This window comes from Pelobates fuscus, chromosome 1, assembly GCF_036172605.1.
Source record: "Pelobates fuscus isolate aPelFus1 chromosome 1, aPelFus1.pri, whole genome shotgun sequence".
NCBI lineage: Eukaryota > Metazoa > Chordata > Amphibia > Anura > Pelobatidae > Pelobates > Pelobates fuscus.
This window is the reverse complement of record NC_086317.1, coordinates 161,751,337-161,777,950: the sequence shown is the minus strand read 5'-3', so window position 1 is coordinate 161,777,950 and position 26,614 is coordinate 161,751,337. Positions and strand designations below refer to the sequence as shown.

Genomic DNA, 26,614 nt, shown 5'->3' with positions numbered 1-26,614 from the left:
CACGGATTTAGGCTGGAAGAAAGGAGATTTTATCTAAAGGCAAAATTTTTTTTACAATAAGAGCAATAAGGATATGGAATTCTCTGCCTGTAGAGGTGGTCTTATCAGAGTCCATACAGATGTTTAAACTGCAATTGGATAAATACTTGCAAAAACATAAGATATAATTTCTGATTAGTGGGGTAATAGCGGCTTGATCTGACTGCTATTTTGGGGTCAAGAAGGAATTTCCTAGTTTGTTGCAAAATTTGAAGCGCTTCAGATTTATTTTCTGTAAAGCAAATTATGCAGTTTGTGTCCCAGTGAAAAAAAATAATAAATTTAAAAATTTGCATGTCCAACATGCGGCAAGTTTCTCAACTTGTCAGGTTTCCTCCAGACATCCAACACCATAGAGGATGTAGGAACAGAAGTGACGCAGGATAATGTACACAGTTTGATAAATTACTAGAGCAGGTGAGCTAGCCTGTAAAGTGGTATATAACCCACTATCCTAACTAAGATAAGGCCAGGGACTAATGAAAGTATTTAAAAATTGGGCAGACTAGCTGGGCCGAATGGTTAACATAGAAACATAGAATGTGACGGCAGATAAGAACCAGGGAGACAAAATCCACCATGTTTTCTGGGACACATACAGGTTTATGGTCCGCACAGGAAAAGGGTAGCCTTTTAATATGTAGAATTTAGAAGGTGTACAAGATTAGGTGGGGGAGAGATTTATTTAAATCCGATAATTTTTTATTATTTTTTTAAATCAGCCCCTGTCCCCCCCAACCCCCCATGTGCAACCCTACCCCATTAAAGCCCCTATTCCCTTACTCCATACCAATATCATCCCAATTGCAGCCCATACCACAGCCCCTTTCCCAAATCGTAGCCATTGACCTACTTCAGTCAATATCCTCCCCCACTACATTTCCTATCCTAACCATCCCCTCCACTACAGCTCTAGCCCCCCCCCCCCCCCCCCCCCAGTACACCCACTAACTTTTCAATTACAGCCACAACCCACTACCTGTGCCCATCCTGAGGTTAGGTTCTGGAACTGTCCCTGCTCTGTATGCATGCCTGCGTTACATTTTACACTATGATTGTGTATATATTTAGGTCTATATGGGATGGGAGGGAGGGGAGGAAGAGAGGAGGGAAGTAAAGGGGCACAAAGTGTGCTAGGATGAGACATCGTAAAGAGGGTAAGAAATTCAAAAGTTTTATGAGACACTGGTAACATTTCATCTGTAGCCAAAAATCTTTGCACCTGCCCTGGTTACTTGTGAATAAGATCCAAATGGCCCTGCATTGTGGGCATTTAAAAAAACAATAAATAAAAAAAAAAAAAAACAAGACAAACCACACAGAGTTTGATAAGATGTCAGCATGAACAACCATTGGAGTGTTTGCAATAAAACTAGAAGCCATTTATCTGAACAGAACACTTTATTGTGCTAAATGCCTTAAGGTTTGAGTCACACCTCATTGGATTCATAGGCAGCTACCAATGGAGCAAACCCTACTCTATTATTCCCCCGATCAAACACAGAGTAATATTGGCCAATGAACACATCACCCAGAATCCAGAGGGATCCAATATCGAGCCCCTGAAATCCACTACTGCAGACATTGTCACCCTCCTAGAGAAGAAAAATAAAGTGGAGATTGTTAATAGGGGCATGTGGCCAGATGAAACTATATCCAAATGACAAAAAATTACAGCAAGTGTATGGGTTATTTTGATACATCATTCCACAGTTACAAAAGTAAGGATTTATATACAGATTTGCACTGCATGACATTTATCCTAATGGATAATTTTCCTGGGGAGGTATTTAATTCCCATCAAGATACGCATGGCATATCTGCACTAACATTTTCTTTATTCATGGAATTGCGAAGTAAACTAGAGAAAATTACATCCAATGTAGTATTTTAGGAAATATTACTGTGGCGAAAGTAACCTCGCAACTGGTTTTTGGAGGGGCCTGTTTGCCAGCCTCCTACCCTGGGACTATGGGCCCTGTGATAACCCATGTTCAAAATTACTGTTTCTGCCCTTTGGACTTTTAACTGGAACAGATTAAAACATGTGGCGGCAGCCATCTTAAATTGTCCAGCGGTGTTTTGTTGTTGAGTGTATGGAAGTGTTTTGGGCATGGGACCATGTGCACGGTGGGACAAAAGTAAGATTTCCAGGAAATACCTGAACCAATCTGGGTGATTTTTGGATAGGTTGTTCACCCAGATCGTGGCTACCAGGGGATGTGAGGATATGTTTTATTTTGGAGTTTGTACAAATGTATGTTTTTTCTGCTTCGAGTTAATCCAAGGTTTTCGTTAATTATATCACAGGCAGAGGGGAGGGATTGTGTACACTGTATGGGAGTGACTGAATGTAAAACGATCTGTTTTCCTGGCACGGAGGGTCCCTCTCCCACCCACCCACCAATCCCCAGTTACTGAAGGGGTGAAAACCCCTTCAGTCACCTACCTGAGGCAACGACGATGTCCCTCGCCGCTGTCTCCTCCTCCGCGACGCTCCTCCTACTGGCTCCGTTGGCCGGCGAGACTGATCCCGCCCACGGAGACCTAATGCGCATGCGCATTAGGTCTCCCCATAGGAAAGCATTGAAAACAAATTTCAATGCTTTCCTATGGGGATTTGAGCGACGCTGGAGGTCCTCACACAGCGTGAGCACAGGTTTCCTGTGCTATAGACCAGGAACAGTCTAGTAGACAGCTACTAGAGGTGGAGTTAACCCTGCAAGGTAATTATTGCAGTTTATAAAAAACTGCAATAATTACACTTACGGGGTTAGGAGTAGTGGAAGTTGGCACCCAGACCACTCCAATGAGCAGAAGTGGTCTGGGTGCCTACAGTGTCCCTTTAACATATCTTAACATGTATAAATCTATTTTATAAAAGAACACCTCAAAGGGGTTATAGCTAGAGTTGAGCAAACCTGAACTGTTAAAGTTTTTTTGACCCTGAACCCGAGCATTTCAGTAACCTTTTCGGGTTCGAGTTTGGTGTTCGGCAATTTGAAAAGCTGCAGGGCAGCCAATCAACAAGCGTTTGACTCGTGTGCCCTTAGAGGCTGGTCACATGCTGCACTGGCCAATCACAGCCATGCCATTAGTAGGCATGGCTTCTATGTAGGGGCATGTCTATTAAACAGTGAGCAGCCTGTGGCTGCTCACGGTAAAAAAAAAAAAAAAAAAAATTTAAACGGGGCCCCCCTCCCGAGTCCCCACTTGTGACGTGCGAGTGGGGGCTTTTAATTTAAAGGGGGACTTATTGTCCTCCCCCCCCAGACCCCACCCCTGAGCGGCAGGTGGGGGCCATAAATACCAATTGGGGGGGGGGGGGAGACGACCTATTGTCCTCCCAATGGCCCTCCACCGCTGAGCGGCAGCCGGGGGCCATGAATAAAAAAAAAATGAACCCCCCCTGTCCCCAAACCCCTAGTCAACACCATTCCCAAAAAAGATAAAAAAAAATAAAAATTAACACCTACCCCCTCACCCTAAAAATAATTAGGGGACCATTAGCCAAGTACCTGTAGAGGAAAAAATAAAAAGAAAACAAAATGGTAAGTTTTATTTTATTATTTATTTTTGACAATGTCTTTACACACACGCACTTCGCTAATGGGTCCCCCCCTTATTTTACTTTAGGCCCCCCTAATCTTTACATTGATAGGCCAAGTAACTTACATTTTATATGAATGTGTGTTACTTGATTGTAAGTGTTGCAAATGCTTACAGCTGAATCTTAGCTATGTTTCTATACTTATTTAAAAAAAAATTGTATACACAGTGTAACATTCTTCCACTGAGTAAGTATATTAGTACTTGGGCAATACATATTACTTCCTTTTGCAGCCCTCTAGCCCTTTGCAGGACTTTAGAGCCATTTTAGTGCCCAAACGTTCGGGTCCCCATTGACTTCAATGGGGTTCCGGGTCAAGTTCGAGTCCCGAACGCGAACTTTTTGCCAAAGTTCGACCGAACCCGAACATCCAGGTGTCCGCTCAACTCTGGTTATAGCATTATTCAATTATATCTAGGACCAATGCAAACCATGGTCTAGAAATCTATTCATAAACAGGGCATGAAGTCACATTTAGACTGTTTTGCATTAGACCAAATCCCCTTTATTAAAGTGTTTACAGTAAGAACAAGGATGTGGAAGTCTGTAGAGAGGTTTACACAGCAACTAGATGAATAGCTGCCAAAAAAAAAATTAAAATTAAAAAAAAAAAAAACAGGGATTCTTATTTATTAGTTTGCGTTTTTTTATTTTTGGGTTAATTTTAAACATTGGCCAATTGTAAAAAGTGAGAACAGATCAAATAAAATCTACAGCCAGTACTCTGGTAAAGTGCATAGTACAGCACTGGTTCTTACTAGAGATGTCCCGAATAGTTCGCTGGCAAATAGTTCCTGGCAAACATAGCTTGTTCGCGTTCGCCACACCGGGCGAACATATGCGATGTTCGGTCCGCCCCCTATTCATCATCATTGAGTAAACTTTGACCCTGTACCTCACAGTCAGCAGACACATTCCAGCCTATCAGCAGCAGACCCTCCCACCTCCTGGACAGCATCCATTTTAGATTTATTCGGAAGCTGCATTCTTAGTGAGAGGGACAGTGTAGCTGCTGCTGATTTGATAGGGAAATTGATAGCTAGGCTAGTGTATTCAGTGTCCACTACAGTCCTGAAGGACTCATCTGATCTCTGCTGTAAGGACAGCACCCCAAAAAGCCCTTTTTAGGGCTAGAACATCAGTCTGCTTTTTTTTCCCCTGTGTAATCTAATTGCAGTTGCCTGCCTGCCAGCGTGTGTCAGGCTCACAGCGTATACTGTGCCTACTTGCCCAGTGCCACCACTCACTCATATCTGGTGTCACAATAGCTTGCATTTAACAAAAAAAACCAAAAACAACTTTGACTGTAATATAATAGCAGTCAGTTTCCTTCACACGTGTGTGTTTCAGGGCCTGCCAGGGCACAGTGTCACACCAGTGCAACTCATATCTGGTGTAACAGTAGTGTACCTTAAAAAAAAAAAAATATTTGGACTGTAATAGATTGAATAGCAGTTAGTTGTCTGCAAGCATGTGTGTCAGGCCTACAGCGTCTACTCTGCCAACTTCTGCCAGTGCAACTCATATCTGTTGTCACAGTAGCTTGCACGCATAGTACCACTAATCGAAAAAAAGACAGGCTGATGCAGGCCACCCCGCAGGGGCCGTCGTGGTCATGGTGCTGTGATTCCCTTTGGCCCTAGAATAATGCCCGGTGTTCAGAGGCCACGTACCCTGAACTCGAATAGTTCTGAGGACACAGTTGACTGGCTAACACAGGACACCCAATCTTCTACAGCTTCCACTCGGAACCTTGACACACCATCCTCCTCCAGCTTAGCTTCGGGCACCTCTCAAGATACCACTCACCCGCCTGCCCCCACCACCACCACCGCCGCTTCACTTGGTATGTCAGAGGAGTTATTTACACATCAGTTGGAAGAAATGAGTGATGCGCAACCATTATTGCCAGAGGATGTAGATAACAGGGATGTCTCAGGCAGGCAGCATTACACACATGGACGTACGGTGTGAGGATGATGATGTACCCGCTGCTGCTTCCTGCTGAGTTGTCAGATACAAGTGAAGTGGTTGATGATGACGATGCGTCCGTGGGTGCCCGCTAGAAGAGAAGAAGAACAGGGGGAAAGTTCAGATGGGGAGACAGAGGAGGAGGAGACGAGTTGGAAGCAGGGGGGAGGTCGTCGCAAGGAGCTAGTGGCACAGTCAGACAGCATGCATCGGCACACGGGGTCAGCCAGACAGCACGCCAATCAACGCATGCTGTTGCCACCACCAGAATGCCGTCATTGCAGAGCTCAGCAGTGTGGCATTTTTTTTGTGTGTCTGCCTCTGACAACAGCGATGCCATTTGCAACCTGTGCCAAAAGAAACTGAATTGTGGGAAGTCCAACACCCACCTAGGTACAACTGCTTTGCAAAGGCACATGATCGCACATCACAAACGCCTATGGGATCAACACATGAGTACAAGCAGCACACAAACTCAAAGCCGCCATCCTCCTCCTGGTCCAGCATCTTCAGCCACGTTAACCACTTCTGTCCTCCTTGCCTCCTCTCAACCATCCGCCACTCCATCTCTCGCCTTGAGCAGTTCCTGCTCCTCTGCCCACAGTCAGGTGTCTGTCAAGGACATGTTTGAGCGTAAGAAGCCAATGTCCCAAAGTCACCCCCTTGCCCGGCATCTGACAGCTGGCTTGTCTGAACTCTTAGCCCGCCAGCTTTTACCATACAAGCTGGTGGAGTCTGAGGCGTTCAAAAAAATGTGTAGCTATTGGGACACTGCAGTGGAAGGTACCCGGCCGAAATTTCTTTGCACAAAAGGCAATCCCCAACCTGTACTCGATTGTGCAAAAGGAAGTTATGGCATGTCTGGCACACAGTGTTGGGGCAAGGGTCCATCTGACCACTGATACCTGGTCTGCAAAGCATGGTCAGGGCAGGTATATCACCTACACTGCATTGGGTAAACCTGCTGACGTCTGCCAAGCATGGAATGCGTGGCTCTGCAGAGGAGTTGGTGACACCGCCACGATTTGCAGGCAGGCCTGCTGCCACCTCCTCTACTCCTCCTACTCCATCCAATTCCATAACCTCCTCAGCTGAGTCCTCTTCTGCTGCTGCATCTTGTTCCACATCAACGGCACCCCCCCAGCTCCCCAGGTACTATTCCACATCCCGGATACGGCAGTGTCACGCCGTCTTGGGATTGACTTGCCTGAAAGCAGAGAGTCACACCGGACCAGCACTCCTGTCCGCCCTGAACGTACAGGTGGATCAGTGGCTGACTCCGCACCAACTGGAGATCGGCAAAGTGGTTTGTGACAACGGAAGAAATTTGTTGCCGGCATTGCATTTGGGCAAGTTGACACATGTGCCGTGCATGGCACATGTGTGTAATCTGATCATACAACGCTTTGTGCATAAGTACACAGGCTTACAGGACGTCCTGAAGCAGGCCAGGAAGGTGTGTGGCCATTTCAGGCGTCCCTATCGCTTGCTGGACCTGCGGCAACGCTGGAAGAGTATTGTGAGGAAGAGGAGTCAGAGGAGGAATGTGGCTTTGAGGAGGAGGACGACCAACCACAACAGGCATCCCAGGGTGCTCGTTGTCACCTATCTGGTACCCGTGGTGTTGTACGTGGCTGGGGGGGGAAGAACATACCTTCATTGAGATCACTGAGGAGGAGGAACGGGAAATGAGTAGCTCGGAATCCAACCTTGTGCAAATGGGGTCTTTCATGCGGTCGTGCCTGTTGAGGGACCCTTGTATAAAGAGGCTGAAGGAGAACAACCTGTACTGGGTGTCCACGCTACTAGACCCCCGGTATAAGCAGGATTTGGTCTAATGAATTACGGCAAGTCAGAAAGGATGCAGCAGTTCCAAAATCAATTAAAAAGTATGCTTTACACAGCGTATAAGGGTGATGTCATAGCACAGTGGGAATCTAACAGTGGAAGCGGTCAAAGTAATCCTCCTCCTCCCACGACGGCAAGGACAGGACGCTTTACAGACGTGTTGTTGATAGAGGACATGCAGAGCTTTTTAAGTCCTACGCATCGCCACAGCCCTTCGGGATCCCCCCTCAGAGGAGCGACTCGACCGACAGGTAGCAGACTACCTCTCCTTAACTGCAGATATCGACACTCTGAGGAGCGATGAACCCCTTGACTACTGGGTGTGCCGGCTTGACCTGTGGCCTGAGCTATCCCAGTTTGCAATAGAACTTCTGGCCTGCCCCGCTTCAAGTGTCCTGTCAGAAAGGACCTTCAGTGCAGCAGGAGGTATTGTCACTGAGAAGAGAAGTCGCCTAGGTCAAAAAAAAAGTCTAGATTGGGGCGGCCGCTGAGCTGGATGGCAGCAAGAAAGATCAGCTCTGGCAATTTATCTGCATTTAAGCCCTGAAACTAAGATTTTTAAAGGCTATACCGACCAGCAACGGTGGCCCTCAGTGCACAGGGGGCACTGGGTCCGAGGAGAGGCTGGCTCCCTGAGCTTCAGTCCCTTAGAGGAGACACTTTCGTGATCCCAGTGGAGGCCTACTCCGGCGGAGAGTGGAGCAGACGGCCGCTGCTCTGCTGCCCCGCTTAACAGGGCCCTGTCCCATGTTCCCCCCCCTCTGGACCAACGGGGGTGATCCCAGTCCTCACCCTGGGGCCCCGACCGCTACAAATCACCCAGGACCAAAACAACACTACCACCTCGACCTGCATCAAAGATGGCGGAGGACAAGTGCACCAGTGCTGTGCAGGAGAGGCTGAAAACCATCTCCCTGCACCACTCGTAACCAGGGCAGCTCACAGACACCAACCGACCCAGCTACCGGAGGTGCAGCAGCCACGTGTCTCAGTGCCCCAGCACGACAATCATCCTATGGAACTCACCACAGGACACTGGAGCCGGGCGGAAGAGACAGACACAGCCAAGCGGCGCACACCATCAAAAGTCAGCCTGCGACACCCTCCACACAAACCACTCCTGGATTTCCAAACAGCATCTCCGGACCAAAGCTGAAGGAACCGCGACACGTACAGAGAGCCGGGATGCAGCGAGAACACACACAACCCACAGGGGGCATCAGCTACACAGGGGCTCACAAGGTCACTCTGCTAATGCGCCCCACTGACTAACCTGCATAATAAGTATATGGCACAACTGTAAGTTAGTCTGTCATGATGAGCCAACTTTACTATTCGTGTGGCTATAAGGGGCCTAAGGGTTGAATCCTATCCCCATTTAACCCCTTAAGGACACATGACATGTGTGACATGTCACGATTCCCTTTTATACCAGAAGTTTGGTCATTAAGGGGTTAAAGGAACCACCCAGCTTATTACAAGCACCATACAGCATCTACTTATCTTGCTTTAAACTGTAAAGTTTAATCTACCTTTGCATAGTAATCGACTCACTACTGCCACTAAGCTATAGATACAAGATCATACCTGTTATTAGCCTGTTTTAAAACAAAAATGTGCATGTGTTCATTACCCTTTCCCTCATTGTTAACCTGTGTAAGTATCATTGAAGCCTTTCATGTAACAAAAGCTGACAATGAACCTGAGGATTGCCGCTGGGGTACCTCACGCGAGTATGTTTTATCTATATGCACTACAAAAATAAAGAATTAAAAAAATAAATTATTAAGATATGAGGGATGGGTCTCGAAGGGACTGACAGTGGGCGATACATTCGACTAAAAAAAAAAAAAAAAAAAAAAGCCTGATGAGGGGGACTACTTAACACACCACTCCTATCTGGTGGCATATTAGATTGCACGCGCAGTGCCCCAAATTTGAAGTAGGAGGACCAACCAAGCATGTTTTTCCATCTCCCGCTTCCTAAAATCGATGCCTTATAAACACGTCCCCTGATAGGGGACGTAGCAGGGATTAAACTGATAAGAATAGTACTACTTAACACCTTATAATAATGCAGAGAGAGGAGTCTAAAGAAGAGGAGTCAGAGGAGGAAGGTGGCTTTGAGGCGGTGGAAGACCAAACACAGCAGGCGTCCCAGAGGGCTTGTTGTCACCTTTCGGGGACCCTTGGTGTTGTACGTGGCTGGGTGGAGGAAGAGACCTTCAATGACATCAGTGAGGACAAGGAACAGGACATGGCTAGCTTGGTATCCAACCTTGTGCAAATGGGCTGCTTGCGGTGCGTTAAACGGGGAGTTTGGTCTGTCACTGTGAAGCGGGCGTAACCCTTACACTACCTGATCGATACAACATCATACCTTATGTTTTAAAGCACGTTATTCCAAACAATTTAGGAATGTTAGGTGATTTATGCCCTTTATGGATTAAAACCAGACTCTGCATCAACTATGTAATTTCCATCCCCCTCCGGCATGCCACAGTCCAGGTGTTAGTCCCCTTGAAACAACTTTTCCATTACTATTGTGGCCAGAAAGTCCGTGGGTTTTAAAATTTGCCTGCCTATTGAAGTATATGGCGGTTCGCCCGGTTGCGAACGGAAAATTTTATGTTCGCGACATCTCTAGTTCTCACCTGGAGCACAGTTTACAATGGTTCAGTTGAGTATGTAGACATCGCCCAAAACTGTACTGCATTGGACCAAAACCCTGACCAGTTTTTTGGACTGCAGCTCTGGGATCATGCCTACCATGCCTACAGTACAGGGATTAGTCTATGTGGGTCTTCTATTGACTTCCAATCCTGTCTGAGGAAGTGTTTGAGTGGTGTTTAGCATCAGAGGCTTTAGGTCCCTTACTTTTTTCCCGGACTATGCATACAGATCAGAGTGCATCTGCAACCAAGACGACAGTGATCAAGTCTTACCGCTGTTGTATATTGCTTAGCAGACAGTGTGTATCCGATTCCATTAATAGTAAAGGTGACAATTGGCATTTCATGCAACCTATTGCAATCCACGCTGTACTAGAAGAAAAATAACAAATATTGAAATAAGTCCTAATGGATGGAAATCATCAAGTGCCTGTATTAGATTGCAAAGAATTATAAAGCAGTGGATTTTTTTTTACCCTTACATTCTCTGCGTACATCTCATGTCGATCAGCCTGCATCCACGTTTTATGCTACAATTAAGCCTGATATGGAGGAGTTCTTCTGGAATCACCAAAATGCCAACATAGGATTTCCCAATATTCTGAACTTCTACCTCATTACATCATTATTTGCATTTCTGGCATTGCCACATTATCCACTTTTGAATGCACTTAGATGGCAAATTGCAACCCATTCATCACTAATTATGAGGTTTTCCTTTAGACCTGTAAACCAGTCTTGAGGAAGACATACTGGGTTGAACATAATCTGTTATGTAAAGTAGCAGAGTGCATCAATGTTTTCTTGATCTACATATTTAAAGGGAAACTAAAGTCACCAAAACAACTTTAGCTTACTGAAACAGTTTTGGTGTATACATCATGCCCCTGCAGTCTCACTGCCCAATTCTGTCATTTAGGAGTTAAATCGCTTAGTCACACCTCCCTGCATGTGACTTGCACAGCCTTCATAAACACTTCCTGCAAAGAGTCATCTAATGTTTATCCTTCCTTTATTGTTCTGTTTAAATTAGATATTCTTATCCCCTGCTATGTTAAAAACTTGCTAGATCCTGCAAGAGCCTCTTGTATATTTCTCTGCAAATTGAACTTTAATCTCATACAATTGTTAAAGTAAATTACATCTGATTGAAAGTGAAACCAGTTTTTTTTCCCCCATGCAGGCTGTGTCAGAGCCAGGGGAGGTGTGGCAATGGTTGTATAAACAGAAACAAAGCGATTGAACTCCTAAATGGCAGTTAATTGAGCAGTTAAACCAGAGAGGCATGATCTATACACCAAAACTGCTTAATTAAGCTAAAGTTGTTTAGGTGACTATATAGTGTCCCTTTAAGTTTTACAAGCTGAGCTTTACACTGCGATTTGGATTTAATAGGCAACAAAGGAACCAGTAACTATATTGCCTTAAAAGGAACAGGAAGTGTTAAGTTACATGCAATTCCTACCTCTCCATTGGCATCTGTAATACCAGTAGCATTGTGGAGTTGTAGGACGTCAGACAAGGAACCACCAATCAGGGAGCTGCCAGTGTCTACAATGGCTGGACACCCTCCTTTGCATAATACCACTTCACCTGCAACCTGTATGCTACAAAAGCACAAAGTAAGCTTTATATAAATAAACAAAAAAGTTAGAAGCATATAGCTATAATTTTGTTGAACATTCAAAAAGATGGCCAGATACATCTCAAATTCAGTATCCATAGGACACTGGCATCATGTGGCATTTCATCATGGAATTACAAACATAGATGCTAGGTTCTTGGTATGTATGCCAGCCTCTTGATAACATTTGCCTAGCATGCTGCTTTACAACATGAACATGCTTAATTGTAGCATACATTTCGTGCCATCTTACTTGTCTAGTTGAATCTGCCAATAGCCCTGGTTAGAGACAGGCACCCAGTTCAGCTGCCCAAAGAAGCGGGATGTGTCAAAGCCACCAAATGTCAGCTCCCCTCCATCAGTTGAGTTATAATCTCTAGAGAAAGATCACAATATATAGACTAGACATGTTGGCTTATACAAGAGTTTCTAGCTAAACCTCTTACGTCATTGGGTTGAGGTATGTGCTTTATCAATGGCAGATCAGACTAAGTGGGTTAAATTACCTTTTCATGTAGACGGAGAACAAGGGCTCTTCCAATAAATTCTGATGCATCATGTTATCAAAGACAGGAGTGCAGCCTCCAACTGCCAATAGTGGATATGCAAGGCCCAAGATTCCATCAAAAAGTGCATCCTCAAAGGTACTGCCTGGCTCTGAAGAACTCTCACCAAAGAGCTGGTTCCGTACAGTGATACCTTGAACCTGTAGTGGCAGATCATATTTAGTGTTCTTACTTATTACATGGACATACACTGAAGAAAATTATAAAGACTTTTTTGCCCCCATTTTTCATGAGCTGAATTCAAAGATCTAAGACTTTTTCTATGTACACAAAAGGCCCATTTCTCTCAAATCTGTGTTGGCCTTTTATTGTGGCCAAAGAAAAGAAAATGTTACTTGCGCTCTCCCCTTAATCCCTATGTATATTTAGACAAATGGAGGTCATTTAGTTGCTCCAATGGCCATTGGAGGGAATGCCCGCCTGCCAACGTCAAGGCAGACCCCCCCCTAAGCGGGTCCTAACACTGACCCTTCAGCCAGCTTCCTTGAGCTTCTGGCAAAGATATCTCTAATGAGACAGAAAGGGGTATTTTTTATATACACCCCTTTACTTATTAACCCTTAATAGGGAACACATGGGATGGGTAGCAGCATTGTAACCAGGCTGTGTGATACAAAGTAAATACAAATACAAAAAGAGAAGTCCTGCGCTTAAGCAGCAAGGACTACAACACACATCAGCCCCAATATATAGTAAAAACCAAAGAAAAGAAAATGTTACTTGCGCTTTCTCCTTAATCCCTATGTATATTTAGACAAATGGAGGTCATTTAGTTGCTCCAATGGCCATTGGAGGGAATGCCCGCCTGCCAACGTCAAGGCAGACCCCCTAAGCGGGTCCTAACACTGACCCTTCAGCCTGCTTCCTTGAGCTTCTGGCAAAGATATCTCTAATGAGACAGCCTTGACGTTGGCAGGCGGGCATTCCCTCCAATGGCCATTGGAGCAACTAAATGACCTCCATTTGTCTAAATATACATAGGGATTAAGGAGAAAGCGCAAGTAACATTCTTTTCTTTGGTTTTTACTATATATTGGGGCTGATGTGTGTTGTAGTCCTTGCTGCTTAAGCGCAGGACTTCTCTTTTTGTATTTTTATTGTGGCCAGCCTAAGGCATACCTTTGCAATAATCATGCCGTCTAATCAGCATCTTGATTTGCCACACCTGTGAGATGGATGATCTCAGTAAAGACTGCTCACTAACAGATTTGTGAGTATTTGAGAGAAATAGGTCTTGTGTACAAAGAAAGATTCTTAGATTTTTGAGTTCAGCTCATGAAAAAAATATATAATTTACCGCCAAACACTGTATCGGAGTTGATGCTGGAGGGAAACTCACAGGATATCGCTAAAGGTAAACACCTACCGTATGCCATCACCTTTCAAGTAAATCCATACCCCCTAACAGCAGAGTCTGGTGAGCAGGATGTCAGTGGATGGGGTAAGAGGGTGGGCCACTGACGTAAATAACTTTAGTTTGTTTCCGTAAGTCTGCATGCACAAATATACAAATTGTGTGTCAGCACTATTTGTGAACCAATAGTACAAAACGCAAGTGTGGGATTCAAACTAATCAAGTCCTGCTGCCACCACACTTTGTGTGAACCCTCGCCAAAGACATTTAACTCTATACTGAAGCGAAGCAAGTGAAGACCCAAGGATTGGTCAAATGAACATTGAGCCTGATAAGGCAGCCACTTCCCTCAAAGGCTAGAGGTGTCCCAAGTGAACTAGCTTATTAGCTCAGCTCCATGTGAGTATGCTTCACTGGATATTATACAAATCAGTGTAGTATGTAGAACAGATGTGTGCAGATTTATTTTTGAAGTTTATGTTGTATATTTATTTGAAGTGTTAGACAAGGTTTCTAAGACAAGCGTGTTTAAAATTTGCGTGCATTATAAAGCACTCCACCACAGTTTGTATAGGGTTACAAAACAAAAAGTTTGCATTGCAGGGCTTAATTTCCTCTAGTGGCTGTATAACAAAATGATCCATGACCATCATGGACAGAGACCGATGCCTACAGAACTCTACATGTAAAAATAAGATTAACCAATGACAGACATGAAGCTGAATCTTGGAGGACCCCTTCACAATACAAAGCAATGTAACCACTGCCTCTTACCCCTTGGCAGCCTAAATACCATATATAAAATATGTCGATTTCAATACCTACAAAGGAAAGGTATACAGGTGATACTCGAAAAGTTAGAATATCGTGCAAAAGTTCATTTATTTCAGTAATGCAACGTAAAATGGGAAACGAATATATGTGATAGACGCATTACATGCAAAGCAAAATAGTTCAAGCAGTGTTTTGTCATAGGAGCGATAATCATGGCTTACAGCTCATGAAAACCCCAAATCCACAATCTCAGTAAGTTAGAATATTACATGCAATCAATAAAATAAGGAGTGTACATAGAACAATATCGGAGCTCTGAAAAGTATAAGCATGCATATGGACTCAGTACTTGGTTTGGGCACCTTTTACAGCAATTTTATAACATGACAGAAGGCTTCGTATTTTCTGTGAGTTTCAGGTAGATATATCACAGATTACTGTCAGTTTCCATATGTATATTTATATCACAGACTACTGTGGGTTCAATGGCTATGTATATGTATACATCACTGATTCCTGTGAGTTCAGATTCCTGTGAGTTCTAGGCCTGTGTGTGTGTATATATATATATATATATATATATATATATATATATCACAGATTTCTGTGAGTTCTATGTCAGTGTATATAGCACGGCTTGCTGTGAGTTTTAGTGCTATAGATATCACGGATTGCTGTGAGTTTCACTGACGGTAGACGTCAGTCCTGTCTATGCCGATACTATTCTATCTTATCAGGCTTCTTGGGAAGATTCATTGAGTTGAAGAGACCTCCTGAAGAGACCATGAGTACTATACCCTTCAGGCGGTACGATGATGATGACCTACAATAAAGATAAGATAGATCATACAGATCTGTATGTACATGTGCATTACAATTTGCACTTTAAAGAAGGTATTGCTCAGCAGAGCTTGATTTTATGGACACTATATCACTGGAACATATCCAGCTTAAACCCAATAAAACGGGTTTTACCTCTATGTTGCCTGCTGGGCACTTAGGGACCGCCAGTCCCGGTTACGGTTTATTCACATAGTAGTACGCTGTCTAAGATTAGTGTCTAAGGGTCCTAGGTCACAGGATACCTGGAGGATTTACAGACATTTAGGGGGACTATGCCAAAATCAGAGGTCCCCATTACTCATTTAATATGAAACCCAGGATTGGCCTGCTATGTCTGTGCCCATTAAAACGGCCTGCTATGTCTGTGCCTATTTGAAGGGCCCGCTATGTCCGTGCCTATTTGAAGGGCCCGCTATGTCCGTGCCTATTTGCTTGGCCAACTATTCTGTGTCCATTCATTTGGCCTGCTCTATTGAAGCCGAACCCCTTTTGGCCGCAGGCATGACATGGAAATAGGCAGGTGTCCAGACAAGTACCATTGCCATACTATCCAAGAGGACACCAATGTACGGCCATCTGAATATGGTGGGAAGGGTGAAGGCCCTAAACCTCATGCCTGAAGGGCAGGGTTTCGTATGAAGACCCCGGACACATCCACGGTTTACTCCAAACCGGCGACGGCACATCTCCAAGGAGAACTTCGCGCAGGCAAGGACCGGTACTCAGACACCTACAGGAGAAAGCGGTGTTTTTCCTTGTCTTTAACATCTACTGTGTATCTGCCTCCCGGAATCCTTATAGGTGTCGGTAGTTTTTTCCCGCGTTAGGTTAGCTCCTGGCCCTGTCCAGTGGGGCTTACTGTTATTACCTTCCGGCCTGCTATTTGCCTTCTATCTGAGATAGAATTGGTGTATTTACTCTTATCTACGTTAATTGTTGCTTTTTTGTTCTTTCATGACTTCCTTTTCCTTTTCGCTCGGGTCGTCGAGAGGCCTGACTTGACCTCCTCCGACCTCCCGGGCACTCGTGGATTGCGGAGAACGTCTCCAGCTTTCCTCAGACTACCAGCGGTCTTCCTGGACCCCGCGCATGGGATCCGGATAGTCAGTTGATAGTTTTCCATCGTTGTTTCCGAAGCCTTATGCTGACATTAATAAGTGGTGTGCCCTGCAGTTGGTCACCCTGAGTCTCTAGGGACTCTACTTTGGATCACAGGAGGGTGCGGCCCTCCATCACCTCGATCCGAGTATATTTATTTTCAGAAACAGAGGGCGAACCCCTCTCATATACAGAACCGGATACTGATTTGTTATTAGAGGGCGCAGCCCCTCCCTCGACCTCAACCAGATACTGGGCTGGATACAGAGGACACATTCTCATAGAGAGAACCGGTCACGGATGTAGACTCTGCTGTTGGTTATTAATGGGTGCGGCCCGCTCAGGCTAGCAGCCGGGCGCTATCACGGTATGCGATCACATTAGTAGAGAGCACGGCTCTCTCATACACTCGACGCTCTACAGTACCGGCCATTTGTTCATCACACAGGCTTGTACCTGTGCAAGACATTGATGACTACATAGAGAGGCGTCCCTCCTGCATTCAATTAGAGCTGACGTCCATGCTACTAATTTCGTTATAGAGGTCTGCCTGGTCATGCAAGATATACATACTTAGACTGGATCCCTCTATTCTATCTACTGTAATGGATCTACTGGATCCGGACCGCTGTAACACACGTTAGAAATACACAGAGGTATAACGGGGGGAGACTCCCACTTATTTACACACACTCCCGGAGATGGTACGGCTAACGGATGGACCTCCGGTATTACGAGAGTGCAGGTTTTGGTATATTCTGCACCATATAATACAGAGAATTGCTTTCTGTTTTGGATATCCAGACCATTACGAACAAACTGCGCAGACAGTTTCTCCCATGTCAAGATATCAGGAGATATGGAGACCTTCATGGAGCAAACGGGCACTGCCTTGCTCGGATAACAAGATTAAGGAAGGCTTATTACCCGGTCTGAAGGTAAACCGTACGTATGGATCACATGGTAAGACCGGAAACCCCGGTTGTCTTTACTTCCCCGGTCATTAAGATCTTGGGATAAGATGGCAGGACTGCCCCGTCTCCTCGGAGCGCATACCTGGTGAACAGGGTTCGGAGATGGTGGACCCTCCATCTGTACTCTATCCCTCACGGGAGCCGTATTGTTGGATTCTTGCTAACCTACTTTTCAACTACCGTCGAGGAGACCTACGAGACTTTATGGAGGTACCTGGTGTGCCCCTACTCCTACACAAACATCTTTCACTCTTAGACGAGGACAAATCCGCGCTTCAGTTTGCACTTCCCATCCCTTTGAATATTTCTGGGATTCACTATTCCCTGAATAGTCGACCACCGTTCCTCTACACAAGTTCAGTTCGGAACCCTGAATGGACGTCCTTTTGGAGTCTTTTCTCTACCACATCCGAGGATTACACAGTCCATTTGGAATATTGGAATCACTTAGGATACGGCTAGTCTGACCACACTCTTGCCTGCATTATAAATTTATTATCGGATGAGACATCTCACCGGGTAGGCCAGGAGGGAACGAAAGATCCTACTCGGTTCTATTGCAACTTGGTGGTGGACTTGGGCGCATCCCTTGAGAGTGGAGGTCTACCTGCAAGGCCACATTGCCGGGTGCCCCTGGCACGATCGGTGGAGCAACCTTATACATCAAGAGTTGTGACATGGTGGCAGTGTCTTATCGCGGCCCTAAGTCTGCAAATGACCTTCAACATTTTATAACTGCAGGGAAATGGCTAATAGGTCAGTTTGCCAGCTCATGGACCGGCTGGTAGGTAACAGGTCGCGACCCCATGTACATTGGATCTATCAGCGGAGGATGTTTTTTCCGTTTTTGGGATACTTCATCAATTGGCATCTCCATCGGTTGCTGTATTGTCATCTATCGCAGTTGGAAAGTCCATTTGGGTTTGCTCGGGTAGCTCAGAGAATGGGTACCAGCGAAACAAACAGTGTGGAATTTGTTGACTGAGCGTTAAAACAGCAAATACGAAGCCTCCTGTCATGTTATAAAATTGTAGATTATGCTAGCTTTAGTGTACCTATAATCTTAATTTTATTAATGACAGGAGGCGAGTATTTCCCACCCATTCTTATCCCTCCCTTTAATTTTATAGTTTGGATTAATCAGGTACGTATACAACTCTGCTTGTTGTTTCTGCTACCTGTCACCTGTCCTTATGTCTGTTTTTCATAAGTAGGGTTGGGATATCTACATATTAAGGTAATTTTGTTTGCTACATTGGGTATCTACAAGTTTTCAAAATACATTTCATTGGATAATCAACCTGTTCGATTCTGTTTCTCTCGTTTCAGTTTCCAGTCCTTCAGCGCTATCTGGTGTGGCACTTCTTCGTGGATGTTAGACATTGACTTATTTATTTTCAGTCCATCAACGCTATCTGGTTGACAGTTCTTCTCAGACGTTGGACATTGCTGTATTCTTCGTATCTGGACTTCGTTGCTTCCCATAATTTTTTCTGCCTTTGTTCTGTTTTGTCGCAGCTTGAAAGAGGAAGTGATGCAATGGGAATGGGGTTTTATAGTACCTAACTTTTTTCTGATTGATTGTTTTTCTGTGCTGCTGTGGAGTTCTAGTAAAGAGAGACTAAAGCAAATACTCGCCTCCTGTCATTAATAAAATTAAGATTATAGGTACACTAAAGCTAGCATAATCTACAATTACTGCCTCAATGCGGCGTGGCATGGAAGCTATCAGCCTGTGGCACTGCTGAGGTGTTATGGAAGACCAGGATGCTTCAGCTCTTCTGCATTGCTCGGTCTCAGGTCTCTGTGCCCCCAATCTCTTCTCTATGAGTCTCATATATTAGTTTCCCTTTTACGTTGCATTACTGAAATAAATGAACTTTTGCACGATATTCTAATTTTTCGAGTATCACCTGTAGGTCCATGGCAACAGCAATGCCAAACCTTTCCATGACACTGAAAGCAAGCCACCAATCTGCACAGGCAGGAGAGACAGATTGGTTGCCCCCAAAAAATAAAAATAAAAATACAATAAAAAACAAAACACCCCAGGTAATAAATTATATATAATCCAATTCTATTCATCAATAAATGCAGGATATGGAACAGCCAATGGGCAAACAAAATTCAAAGCCTTCAAGTCGACTGCCAAGAAGATGGAAGCAGTCAGGGTGTATAGGGTGGTGAAAAACAGATTATACACACTTTCCTATGTGACCAATTCGCAAACCTACCAAAGAAGTTGCAAAGAACCCTACAAAGCACTATTGGGGGATTTGATTTTTCAATAAACAGCCACTAGGGAAGGACTGGTGTATCAGCCTATACTTTCCTCATTCCTTCTTAGGAAAAAAGACCAATGGAGAACACAAAACAAATCTGAAAAGGGGATTCCTTAAGGGGCCAGTCAGTCATTCTCCCTGCAGAAACCTCAGCCATAACTTTTTCTTAAACAAAATCCTTCACTCCACAGACAAGAGGAAGAACCCACAGAAAACCCTTGGATATCTAGACACTGGAGCATAGTTGGGATGCTTACTGCATTGGAATCTTGACTTGCCCGTTTCAAGCAATAGCTTACAAAGATTTGTGTACAGGATGAGGCCTGCACGCATGGCAAAGAAGGCATGCAGTGATACTGACTAATTTAAGAGCAATTCTACCTTCACAACACCAGATTTCTCCAGCAACAGTTAAAGCACCTGACACCTGCTTTGTGTAATCAGCAAGAACAGAGGACTGCCATTCTGCACATCAGGCTGCCCCATCATATACACTGATTGTCTTTGTACAGACACTACCCCTGTGGCAAACCTAGCCACTTCTGGACTATGATAGGTAGAGGTTGTCCATAGGATGTAAGGGGGGACTGTATCTTCTATATTATGTGTGTATTGTATAGCACCGTTCGCATGCTGGCAGCCTTAAGCTACCAGCATGCAAACCCTTCGTTTGACAAATTGCGGCCATCCGGGCCGTTCGCCAACCGAACACGGGCTCCCCAGGTGGACCACACACTTAGCAGTCGTGTGGCGCTCGTTAACCGATTGCAACATTGTTGCAATCGGTAATTAAAGGCTCTCCTAGGTGGCCGTCGTTCGACTACCGACCATGCGGCGGTCGGCCATCTTGGATCCTTTGTCTCTCCAGTGGTGTTCGGTCGGCGAGCGCCTGGTACTGAAAACGGCTACTCAATGATACGAACACGCTGGACTTCCCGAGCGTTCGGGAGTTCCGCTCTCATCGCATTATGTTCCCCATCGGCGTTCGGTAGTTTTAAACCGAACTCGATGGTTAAGTGTATTTTATGCGGCGTTCAGTCAGTTCAGCTGGGAGCTGAGCGGTATTCTCACAAAAGATGCGCTCAGGTCCCAGCTACCTGCCGAACGTTCGGTCGTTTAAATCTACCGAATAAAATGTGAAAACCGTATTTTAATACAGATTGTCAGTTCTGCTGCACGAGGGGATAATCCACTTAATCGTCCATTTTAGTGGGAGTATCCTTCTCGTGCAGCACAGCCTGTTGGGAAAATTACATTGCATGATGGGAGAAATCCCCTGGATTTACTGTATGGAAACCCCTTGCATGGGGAACTGTATAAATATGCCAGCTGTGAATAAAGCCAGTTAGTTGACTCCCAGACTGTATTTCGTCCGGTTATTGGGAGGATTTGGGAACTTGCCTTACTTTTCAGCGCTGACTGTGGATGTACCTGTGGAACCAGCGGATATCGGGGGTTCTAATACTGCCCTCCGCTACAACCCCCATAAACCTTTTAAACACTCGAAATAATGTACACAAACAAGGATGCACTAAGCAGCGTAAGCTCACACAGGGCCATGTTTAAGATTGATAGGACCCTGGGCAAACATAAGCTTGGGCTCCCTGGACCCTCCCCCCCCTTAATGGCATGCAATCATACCCTCCACCTCAACAATGGGGCAGAATGTAGAGAGGGCACTGGTGAAAGAGTTTTGGGCCCCCTATTGCAAGTTGCCAAAAGGTAGATCCTGTTGTACTCCAACATTGCTTTGACAGCTGGGAATGTTTTTGTATTGAGTATGTAGTGTTGCCATTAGAATGCGGAGATGTATGCACATATACCAACATGCAAAATTAACATTTTTAAACCCACCCTCCAGTTTCTCCAGTCCCCTGCTGCATAGCTCTGTATGAAGTAGTGATTTGCAAACGTCAATAAGCAAGGGGGCCTGTTGTGTTAAAACATCACAAGTTCATGGGCCACCTGATGGACCTCAGTGTGTGGGTGGGGCAAAGACAACCCTCATGTTAAGCCATTGTAAGAGGCTTTTAATGCTAAAGGACAACCCAGTAGCCTCCCCAAACTCCCTTTTGCTGCTTTGCCAACTTTAAAAAAAAAATGCATTAGCCACAACAGTGGGCAATTGTTGGCTGGGCATAGTTTACCTTGTCTTCCCAACAGTGCTGTGCCATCAGTAAGGCGTTTGGGCAGGAAGGAATAGCATTAAAGGGATGCCATGCCCATCTCACAGCCATCACTTATTGCAATATACCCCCACAGAGGTTTAATTCTGCCCTACCTTCCCTTATGGTTAAACATCAACTTGCAATAGAAATTATTAATTTTTTTTCTATATATACACACTTACTGTAACAGTGTCAATTCCTATTATACCCGAGAGGCTTCCAGTGCCATACTCCAGGGAGAACTTTGAGCCATTAGAAGAGTAGGTACTTGACTTGCTAGGCTGGAATTTGGAGTGCTGGGCTGAATATGAATATATAAAAAAAAAAAAGTTCCGTTTAGTCACACGATTCCAAAGTGTGAGAACATTTGACTATATAAACCCACAGTACACTTGACTGAAGACAGATGTCTTTCAAATAGGTGTTGATAGACATTAACACAAGCAACTCTGAATGACTGATTAGTCAGATCCAAAATATTAATTCTGTATGAAAAAGCCAGTAAACAGTAATTCAGCTGTAGCTATATAGAGCTTGTGTAGAGTAGAACATTTATAATTAATACCCAACTACTGCATAAGGTTGATTGGAGTAGTGTTCCACATAAACCACACTATGCCATATATGAACTCATACCTGTGCACCCCTCACTGAACATGAGTTACAGAATAACACAAGCAGAGAACTTCTTGCACTCAGTTAGATGAGAAATACATTCAATGATTTGTATATTGGTAGTTACAGGGATCAGAGGAAATTCATAAAGTCACACAGATTTAAGTTTTCCCTTTTCCAGGAAGTCCATGATCCTGCGGTTTGGCTCAGATAGTTTCACTCACCCAGTCCAAGATATCAGGGGTTAGCATTACTGTGTGTGCAGACACTGGAGATTAACAAATTATATTGCAAGCCTAGGAGAGAATATACTGGTTGAATGATAGCACAGAGAGGTATGTGTGTGTGGGGGGGGGGGGGGGGGGGGGGGGGGGGTGGGGGTGACCACTCCACAAATACTGAAGAACCCTGGACAGACAGATTTCCTTTCATCAACAGCAGGATAGAGATCTGTGCAGATGTTAGAGTGTACCAAGTACCTATTGATACCTTGTTTTACCCCTTTGTTAACTGGAGCCACAATGTGTCTCCAAGCCGATTGAGAAGCAGAGAACAGATATACTTGTCTCCTGGCCCAGGAAAGTCATCGGGGTAAACAGTTTGGTAGTAGCAATACATCCTGCTGCTCTGGTGTACAGGACCCAGCTAGTTTCACATGTTACCACAAAAATCTAACTTTTTCTACCAACTTTTACTTCACAAAGACAGTTTAAACATACAACATTTGTATTCCTAATGCTATTGTGCATTAGTCCCTGTTTAGGTGACCAAGTCACAGGATTACAAAGGTGACCGTATCTTTCCTCCCTTGCAAAGCTCTATGTTTCCACTCCCCCTACTTTACTAGGATCATAGAGATTGTATTGGCTTAGATAATCAATGTTTTGCCATAGGAAAGCATTGGGAGGCTAGTGCAGGTGTGGCAAGACCATCTGATATAGCAGAGCTTTACTTCACTAGGTCACAGAAGCATCACAATATTAAAAATGTGTGCAGGTGAGTACATTGCACCCAGACTGCTTAATTGAAATTAAGTGATCTGGATGCCTATAGAGTTTTTAAAGAACAGAAGATTCCATTTCACACATACCAAGTGGGTGGCGAGAAAAAAAAAAATAAATAAAAAAATTCTCAATTGGAAAATGTTATGGTTAAGTATTCCCCACTCACCCATGGACAATAGTAAAATTCATGCACGATATATTAGAAACCTGGTAATTCAAGCTATCCAGAAATCTCCCCCTACAGATCCTCAATATTAAAAAAATAAAATAGATATTAAAATTATTCTCTGAACACCTGCAATACGACAGGCTAGAAGGAAAGTTAATAAAAAAAAAAAATATATATAATCACAGCAACCCTCACATCAAGTGACAGATATAAATTGAGCTTTCCTGTAGCCCTTGCAGTATCTTATGATTAGGTTTATTGATGCTCAGGGGAATAGGTCCCAATTAGTGATGTCGCGAACACAAAATTTTCGGTTCGCAAACGGGAACTTCCGCAAACGTTCACGAACCACCATTGACTTCAATGGGCAGGCGAATTTTAAAACCCACAGGGACTGTTTCTGGCCACAATAGTGATGGAAAAGTTGTTTCAAGGGGACTAACACCTGGACTGTGGCATGCTGGAGGGGGATCCATGGCAAATTACATAGTTAATGCAGAGTCTGGTTTTAATCCATAAAGGGCATAAATCACCTAACATTCCTAAATCACAATGGATATGGATTGACACCTGTCCTCAGAGACCCTGATACACACTGACAGAGCAGAATAGGGACTGTTCCCCCTACATAGGGTCACTTGGCAGATATGGATTGACACCTATCCTCAGAGACCATGATACACACTGACAGAGCAGAATAGGGATGTGGAATAGCACCTGGGGAGCTGCCGTTGATGTGGAGCAAGACGCAACAGCAGAAGAGGACTCAGCCGAGGTTATGAAGAGGATGGAGGTGGAGGAGTAGAGGAGGTGGCAGCAGGCCTGCCTGCAAGTCGTGGCGTTGTCACCAACTCCTCTACAGAGCCACGCATTCCATGCTTGGCAGCCGTCAGCAGGTTTACCCAATGCAGTGTAGGTGATATACCTGCCCTGACCATGCTTTGCAGACCAGGTATCAGTGGTCAGATGGACCCTTGCCCCCAACACTGTGTGCCAGACATGCCATTACTTCCTTTTGCACAATCGAGTACAGGTTGGGGATTGCCTTTTGTGAAAAGAAATTTCGGCCGGGTACCTTCCACTGCGGTGTCCCAATAGCTACAAAAAATTTTGAACGCCTCAGACTCCACCAGCTTGTATGGCAAAAGCTGGCGGGCGTGTCCCAACTACTGAAGCGAGAAGTCGCCATGCGTACGCCAGGCATACCGTATGCAACATGCAGGAGGCAGAGGAAATCCTGGGGCAACTTGGTCTCCCCCCGGACTCGCTACTCACATCGAAGTCTCCAACAAACTCCACGCTCCCTCCATATTGGGGCAACGCCGAGGCTCCAACATTTGTCCCTAGAAACCTAGCCGGGACATCATGCACAACTTGAATGGAAGACGGGACTAACAGGTCAACCCTGCTTACGGAGACTCTCAGGTCATTGATCGTGTCAAGAGGAGGGGGAACAACTTCAAAAATAGATTCCTGGCAAATTCGCAAAAAAAACGTGCAAACATGAATCCTGAAAGTACAGAAAGACAAAATCACAAGAAGAATTTTTTGAAGACGACAAATAGCTGTGTGATGAAATGTAGAAACATTTTATTCACCAGATAAAGAAAACAACCGACTTAATACAGTTTGACAACTTTGCATTGAATTTTTTAGCCAGTACTTCCTTTAGATATTGCACTGAATATAGTAAACTCTGTAGTATGTTACGTTTAGTTGCCAGAAAAGCTAAATAATAGTTTTCACATTTGGTAGATCGCTTCTGTGTGCTAATAGTCATACTTGCATTTTGAATTTTAAGGCAGTATTTCTTTTTTATAAGCAGATTTTGAAATTTTTGTATCTTCTTAAACATATATTTTCTCAAGCCGCTTTGATAGAGTGCGTTTAATCCGACTCGTTAATGTTAGTTATTCACTAAGCTTAGTGAAGACAGTTTGCTTAAAGATGTTTTCGATTCAAGTTCTTGTGCCCCACAGTTCAAATTAACACTTGCTGAGGTTGGCAGAGTACACGCTGAAGGCCTGACACCCGCTTTAAGGACACTGACTGCTATTAGCTTACAGTGAAAAACGTTTTTGCTTTTTAAAGGCACGCTATAGTCACACCAGATATGAGTGGCAAAGTGCACTTGCTGAGGTTGGCAGAGTACACGCTGAAGGCCTGACACCCAGACAACCAACTGCTATTCAATCTATTACAGTGAAAAAGTTTGTTTTTAAATGTCAAGCTTAAGCTATTGTGACACCAGATATGAGTGGTGGCATTGGGCAAGAGGGCACAGTATCCACTGTGAGCCTGACACAGAAGCTGGCAGGCAGGCAACTGCAATTACATTACACAAAAAAAAAAAAGCAGACTGATGTTCTAGCCCTAAAAAGGCCTTTTTGGGGTGCTGTCCTTACAGCAGAGATCAGATGAGTCCTTCAGGACTGTAGCGGACACTGAATACCCTAGCTATCAATTTCCCTATCTAATGAGCAGCAGCTACACTTTCCCTCCTTTATCTAAGAATGCAGCTTAAGAATGAATCTAAAATGGATGCTGTACAGGAGGTGGGAGGGTCTGGAAGGGAGGGTCTGCTGCTAATTTGATGGAATGTGTCTGCCGACCGTGAGGCACAGGGTCAAAGTTTGCTCAATGATGACGAATAGGGGGCGGATCGAACCGTGCATGTGTTTGCCCGCCGTGGCGAACGCGCTATGTTCGCCAGGACCTATTCGCCGGCGAACAGTTCGGTACATCACTAGTCCCAATTTAAGTCATATCTGAGAAACATTCCATGCCTAATGTATTTGAGTTGTAATTCTAAGAATATCAAGTGGGTTAATAACTTAATAAATTTACCTATAAAAAAAAAAAATAATGGGATGTAGCTATGCCATACAAAAGTCTTGCTATGATTTTTTCATTGGGCAGGTGAGAGGGGGTGATGGACAGGGGCAGGAAAGGTGATGCTCAACGTTCATAAAGTAGAGACAATAAAATGCTCTACAATATTGA

The 26,614-nt window shown here is 44.5% G+C and overlaps 1 protein-coding gene across 1 annotated transcript in view; it reads right to left on the bottom strand.

Moving 5' to 3' along the window:
• Window positions 1–1,453: 1,453 nt before the first annotated feature.
• LOC134608596 (cathepsin E-B-like) overlaps window positions 1,454–26,614 on the bottom strand; it is a 35,240-nt gene continuing 10,079 nt past the window's right edge. The window contains exons 4-9 of the mRNA XM_063451539.1: window positions 22,006–22,124; window positions 12,271–12,470; window positions 12,018–12,140; window positions 11,606–11,747; window positions 10,414–10,512; window positions 1,454–1,634 (exon numbers count right to left, since the gene is read on the bottom strand). Of these exons, the coding sequence (XP_063307609.1) occupies window positions 1,470–1,634; window positions 10,414–10,512; window positions 11,606–11,747; window positions 12,018–12,140; window positions 12,271–12,470; window positions 22,006–22,124 (848 nt within the window). The 3' untranslated portion in view covers window positions 1,454–1,469. The remainder of the gene's footprint in view (window positions 1,635–10,413; window positions 10,513–11,605; window positions 11,748–12,017; window positions 12,141–12,270; window positions 12,471–22,005; window positions 22,125–26,614) is intronic.